This window comes from Rhinolophus sinicus, linkage group LG03 (genome assembly GCF_036562045.2).
Source record: "Rhinolophus sinicus isolate RSC01 linkage group LG03, ASM3656204v1, whole genome shotgun sequence".
Lineage (NCBI taxonomy): Eukaryota > Metazoa > Chordata > Mammalia > Chiroptera > Rhinolophidae > Rhinolophus > Rhinolophus sinicus.
In genome coordinates, this window is record NC_133753.1 from 117,576,226 (window position 1) to 117,583,243 (window position 7,018).

The 7,018-nt window shown below is 41.9% G+C and overlaps 1 protein-coding gene across 2 annotated transcripts in view; it reads right to left on the bottom strand.

The window, feature by feature from the left end:
* The window catches only part of PRR16 (proline rich 16), a 278,138-nt gene extending 271,342 nt beyond the window's left edge, over positions 1 to 6,796 (bottom strand). Inside the window, exon 1 of one of the 2 annotated variants that reach the window (XR_012494958.1) lies at positions 5,891 to 6,795. Coding sequence is in view for 1 of the 2 variants with exons in the window: in XM_074328567.1 (XP_074184668.1) it covers positions 5,891 to 6,049 (159 nt within the window). In the remaining variant the exon portion in view is untranslated. Of the gene's footprint in view, positions 1 to 5,890 lie in introns of both variants that reach the window. The other variant, XM_074328567.1, reaches the window with a different exon arrangement.
* Between the last annotated feature and the right edge of the window lie 222 nt (positions 6,797 to 7,018).

The following is a 7,018-nucleotide window of genomic DNA, read 5'->3' on the forward strand; positions in this document are numbered from 1 at the left end:
GCTTAAGTGCCTGGGCTCTAGCACTAAAGAGCCTAGAATTGAAGCATTAGTTCTCCACTTACAAGTCAAGTGACCTTGGGCAAGTGACTCAACATCTCTAGCCTTCGTTTTCTTATCTCTAAAATAGAGTAACAATAGGACCTTTCTCATATGTCTACTTTGAGAATTAGAAGATTAAAATATATATACGTGCACTTAGAATACCAGGCAGAGTAAAATCTGTGTTAGCCATTTTATTGCCAAAACTCTACTTTTTAGTGATATTTAATATTTAGTGACCACAAAAATATGGAAATAAATAGAAAGTTCAAGTTTATGGGAACTATACAGTAACTTCACAGATCTATATAATGCTTATGATCTAATACTTCAAGAAAGCAAAAAACACCATTGTACATAATTTCATAATTTTATATGACTTTATCTATGTTAAACATATTCATACAAAAAGACTGAAAGAAAATACAAGTGTTGTTCAACATATATATTTCTATGTGGCATTAAGGATAATTTTAACTTCTCTTTTATAATTTTCAGATTTTTTCTAAACTTTCTATAGTATTCATATACTGTATTACTTTTGAAATTTAAAAAAATGAAATTTATTCTTTAAAAAATTAGTACCTTTGGGCTGGGTTTGGAAGAGGGATGAACAGGTGGAGTACAGAGGGAGTTTAGGGCAGTGAAAATACTCTGTGTAATATCATAATGAAAGCGTATGTTTGTTACTTTGAGGCTGCCTGAATTTCTTATTGGCAAATCCTCTGAGTCTTGAATGGTATAATGCTTTGGCAATGGAGAGACAATGAAAGATGGTCATTGGTTCTCTTTACTTTCTCAAAACCATTCTGCGTTCTCAGTAACAGGCCAAGCCATCATACTCAAGAAAAGAAAAATTAAAAAGCATTTTGGCATTTGGTAAATATACTCCAGTTTGGGAGGTAGACTGCTGAATAGGGTGGTAAAAGTACAGTTATTGCTACATTTGAATGAACTGTGAAATTTCATTCATTCACAACTTTAGAACTCAGAAAATACTCCAGAGATTATTCTCTATAATTGGTTCTAGTAATGGATTTTATATGCACGGGTTCATTAACCAAAAAATATATGGTAGGATTTCCTAGAGCAATAAACTACAGAACTTCAAGTAGATAAGCCATTAAAATAGAGAAAAATATTTAAAAAGAAAAATACATAGAAGACAATTGTTAATTTTGTTTTTATCAGCCCCTGAATGGATTGTTTCCTATGGGTTTTCAAACTTTTCAAAATTAAACAAGTTTAATTTATTTCTGTTTATCATATTATAAGAAAAATCATGGGTGCTTTCCAATCCACAGCCACAATGCTGACACACATTCCCACCCATGAAGTCCAATTACTGAGTGATCCCAGGGCACTGACAGAACAATTCATCTTAATTGGTTCCCTGGTTCCTACATGAGAGTCATGTCTACTCACAACGCTTAGCAAAAAGAAAAAGAAAATGTGTGTGTGTGTCTGTGTGTGTGTGTGTGTGTGAGAGAGAGAGAGAGAGAGAGAAAGAAAGAGAGAGAGAAACCCATAGAGCAGCTTTGTTACTTAAAATCATAAATTGAAACACTGTGAAAAAAGTTCAAACTTATAATCAATCTAAAACAATTCACCTTTGTTTTCAAATAAAAGGTTGTTTATTATGTGCTCCAATCACTCTCTAATTAACAAGATCTGTGAGCCTATTATTAACACCAACCCATGATGCAAAACACTTTACCAGTGAGATCTTCATAAATGAAACAGGCAAATTGGTACCTACACATGTCAGATTATTTGAGAATTATGTTAAAAAAGCAATAGATCTTTTTTTCTACATTTCTAAAAATGGATCACCCCACACCTAAAAACCAGTAATAGTTAATTTTATCCCTAAAACTTTAGAGTTTCACCACAATTTAATTGTGTGTGTGTGTGTGTGTGAATCTGCAGAAAAAAGCAACATGGATTGATTTTGTATTCCAATGCTATTTCCTGGTAATTCCTTCTCCATCTACCTCTTTTAACTATTATCTACATCTCAAAGAAAGATCCAACATCTTCCATTTTGTGTCTTAATTCCCCCAAAGAATTTATCTTCTTAAAACTCTTCAATGTTTAGTTATAACACTTGGGGTATCCTGTACATGGCATTGATCTATTTGTGTTAATAACAACCTGAAAAAAATATAAGTTTCTTAAAATTCGTACCTTACAATCTTTTTAAAGCTTCTGCTCTCTTCACCAAAGGCTTTTCATACTACTAAGAATACAGAAAGCATTGGTTTATTAATCTACAATATTCACTTTTATTCTCAATTCTGCTTGTTTTCCCCAACTCTAGATCATAATGAGAGTGGCCAATAAAAGCAGTAATGTCTTTTTACACTATTGATGCTCAAAGACATGATAAATGCATCCCAAACTAAACTTCTGAGCTCATGAGACCAGAGACTGTAACGTATACATCTTCATAACAATAAAATGGTAATATAGCACATAGTAGGTGCTGAATAAATATGTTGAATTATACTTTTATACTTAGGGCTTTTCCATGATGATATAGAAGACCAAAGTTCCCTATTATTCCTGAAAAGTCAAGTTACTTGAGGTTTTATTAAATTCTGACAGCAGAAGAAAACTGCCCGTAGACTTTCCAAAAATCCTGTTCCTCTTCTTCCAATATATAATCAAATTATAAATGATTAATAATAATAAAAAACTAATCATAGAAGACACGCAATGTAACAATGGAGTTTTGTTACCAAGTATTAGTATTTCAAGTAGCTACTATCACGTCAAATCTACCCCACTAACTGAATTTTCAGATAACTAAAGTCCAGAAAACTTCTAAAAACAATTTCAAAATAACCTCAAACAAAAGTCCAATATTGTTGTCACAGAGTTTATGCAACTAGAAAGGGTATAGTATTAGGAATAATGTATTGCACTTTAGATAGAATGAAAAAACAGCAGAAAAGAAAAACAAGTATCATATGGTGACTGACATAGTGATCTAGGCATAATCACTCTTCAATTTCTAATTTCTGTTTCAAGTTATTAAGAGCTCTCAGTTAAATTATATGAAAACACATTAAGGCCTAAAAGCATAACATTGACAATAAAGGAATTAGAATTCTAAATATAACAGTTTATATTTAATATATAGCAATGATAAACTGCCAGAATATTGAATGTAGCAATTGATGAATTTATAGTGACATTTATCTTTATAAATCAGAAGTATAGAGAGCAACAAGGTTTGTAATTTACAAAGTTTTCAGTTACTTCTCCATTCAAAACTACATCAAAGACATGTTCAGTCACATGTGCAGTATTATCTTAAAAAGATAAGTGCTGGACAACTGCAAGATGTCATAGGTTAAATATGTCCTACAAATATGTTGTTCTCAGAATAACTATCATTCATATTATATAAATAGCCACTGTTTTGAGATTCAGCCATAGGATAATATAACTCTGTGAAAACCTAGGAGGATGGTATCCTCACAAAAGTATTAACAATCACATCATATCACTTACCATGCGTATATTTCACTCTCAGGGGTGAGATTTTTACCCCAATAAGCCCTGGCAGCCAATCAAAGGTTCCAAAGCATCAAGCAAAATTTTATCTCTGCATCTGTCTAGAAGACAGATTCTCTCATTTACGAGGTTGATATTACCTACGCTTGTCCATTCCTTTTATAAACTACCCCCCCCCTTAAATATCTCCCGGTAAACGAAGACACAAAGCATGAAAGGAAGGGACATCACAGGACTACCCACTTTTTTTTCCTTTGTTGATTTCTTGGTGATTCTAACCAAGAGCCACAGGGAGGTTAAAAGTTTCACTATAGATCTATCTACCTGGTCTCCAAATGTTTACAGAACAATGATGCAAAGCAGCACCAGGACCATGGGCAGTTTCTTGTCATTTATTCTGTCTCAAGTAGGGAGTGGAGTGACACATCATAAGGAAGGATGTGCCCATAGATGCAGAATTTTGATTGACTACCTTTCTCTTAATCTCAGCCTCCTGGCTAAGACAGCAATTATGTTATACTGTGCTGATGTAGGTTTCCCACATCCCCCACCTTAGAAACCTCAACAACTATAAAGCACAATTCTGCCAAAAGGAACATGCCCAAATTTGTTCATTTTTTACAACGCCATAATGTTTCAGATGAAAACACAGCCTGCCAAAAAACGTCAAACGAAAGGATAACAAAGAAATGAACTGCATCTTTAGGCTTGAATTTCAATGCATAACCTTGCCATCTGTCAACCAGTTGTGAAGCAAGGATCCTAGAGAAGCCCTGAAAATATGAACAAGTTTTTTCCTCACATCTATCATCTATATCAATCTCTAATCTCAGAACCTCAGAAGTAATTATGTTCTGTCTGTGGAGCAACCTACAGGAATGGCATTTGCCACTGGCAAACAGAATTCTGCCAATGAATGGGCCATTTTAATAGACTTGCATTTGGTAACAAATGTGGAGTTCAGGTCACAGAGGTAATGGAGAGCTGGAGAGAAAGGGCGGGGGCACTGACTCCTCATATTTGGATTGGAAATTGGATAGAGGTTAATCTCTAGAGGCCAGACATCCAAACAACCCTCAATTTCCTCCCACTTGGCCTCAGAAACAAGATTACAATTTGGTATTTAGACTAAGTCTCACCCCTTCCCTTCCCGCCTCAGCCACCACCACCTTAGAAGTTACAGTCTTAGCTCTCCAGCAACTGCGGGTGTGGACTCCCTGGCTGGGAACCGCAACAGGCGCCCACTCCATAGCAGAACAGCGGGCTCGGACTCTGCCACCAGCTCCAAGACTCCACCAGCTGCCAGCCTGGCTCGCGGGAGACCCTTCCCCTCGCAAACGAGTCTTCGCCCACGCCTGGAGCTGCCTTCTGAGTTACGCATCCTCAGCCCTGATTCTGCCTCCGTTTCTTTCTATCCGGATCTCCGAGGATGGGGGTGTGGGAGGGCAGAAGGGGAATGGTGAAACGGAAGGGGAGCAGGAAAGAACCAAAACAGTCCCGGTTCCCAATGGCCAGGACGCTACTGGCAAGACCCTGGCGCACGCACAGCGCACACGCACACACACACACACACACACACACACACACACACACACACCCTGCTCCCCAGATTCAATGCTACGCACTGGGAGGAAGGAAAGGTGGGCGGGGGCGGGGGGGGGGGAGTTACTGGGAGCGATATTCGAAGGAGAGCAGGAGATTCTTCAGGAACTGCTAAAGTGAGAAACTCCCAGACCCCTTCTACATCCCCAAGTCTGGGCTCTCCTGCCAGCAGCCCGAGTGCCTTCCGTCCACCAGGGCTCAGAAAGCGGGGAGGAGAGACGGAACCGAGAAGCCGAGCTTCCCCCACGCTGCCTTCCCCAGCCTGGCCCAGGGCCCGGAACCTTGCCCCGCTTCAGCACCAGCTTGGGGAGGCTGCCAGGCAATGATCGACTTGCCAAAGGACTCTGGGGGAGCAGGAGGGCTAGAGACGAGCATCTTGCGCGCTCCAGCCCGGCTGCTCTTTTCTTCCTCTGTTGACACACCCCCCATTTTCCCCCTCCCCCGACATTACACACACACACACAGATACAGAGACACGCGGGCGCTCACCACTCCCACCATCCCAGGTCCATCGATTAAAACACTAGTTGATTTCTTCCTGATTTAAAAAAAAAAAAAGTGAAACAACTCTTCTCAGGAGTCACCGGAGCAATGAAAAGTCCGTCTGCAGGCGTCTGGCTATAGTTTCCTAGGAGTTTAGAAATCTGGCTGTCCCCAGTGAACCCCGACTGAGAACCCCAAGGGGGCGAAGGGAGACGAACTCCTTCCCCACCCCCGCGCCTCTCACCTCCTTAAGTTCCTTGGCCACGTCCTTCAGATCGCCCAGGACTAATTCCAAATCCTCCACGATGATCTTGATCTGCTCCTTCACCTGGGTTTTGGAGGCTGCCGGAGGTCCCTCGGCAGGAGAGGACGAGGAGGGGGTCCCCTTGGACTTGGCTGACATTCTTTGGGGCCAAACGAGGCAGGTCAGCACAGGCGGGCGAGGGGAGGCTGCTGCGCGCCCTCGACCCTGGCGCTGCTGCGGCCGCTGCCGCCCGGATCCCTCCACATCTTGGACGCTCCCTGGGCAACCGCGGGTGGCTGCGCTCCGCGCTTCGCCGGGCGGCCGCACTGTGGTGCTGCCATCAACTCCCCGAGACGCGGCGCTCGGCGCCGGGCTGCAGACCCGCAAGCAGCGCGCCTGCGCCTCCTCCCGCCGCCGCCCGCCGCTCGCGCACAGACGCTCTCGCTCCCCGCCCGCGGAGGGGGTTCCCGGGTGCCGTGCCTAGGGCTGGCAGCTGCAGTTCCCGCGGCACTTCCCTCCGGGATCTCTTCCACAGCACCTGGGCATCAGGAGCCGGGAGACAAGTTCCTGTCCTGCCCACCCCCTCGTCTTGATCCCGAAATGCCCTGATCAGCAGTCTGTTATGTGTCTTCTCAAATCTATTACAGCTTAAATTCCTTGTGCTTCACCGCAAGCAGAGACCCGAATCCCCACCACGCTTTCTGATCAATTCAGAAAGAACCACAGTCGGGTCAGGAGTTAGATTTAAGGTCAGAAAAGCGACCCTAAATATTTATCCTGGACCAAAGTATGTCCAGAAGGTCTCTAATTATTCTCCAAGTGACTACGAGTTAAACAGAGGTGCGCTTACTTCTGCAGAAAACAAGAGATGCGCATAAATAGCGACCCCTCACCCCGTGGAGTCGTGGAATCAAGCAGTGTTCTTAAAAGAGGTTGCCTAATCTTGCCGATTTCACAAAGCTACTAGAGGATTTATTAATTTGGAGTCCCCACACCAAAAATCCCCCAGGAGACTGAGTCATCTTGGCTGCATTTATCTGGGACAGCTCCTTTTTTTCTCTTCTTTTTTTTTTTAAACCGTCCTTCCACTTTTCCTGACCTATGTTGATGTATGTTTTGTCTAGAGGG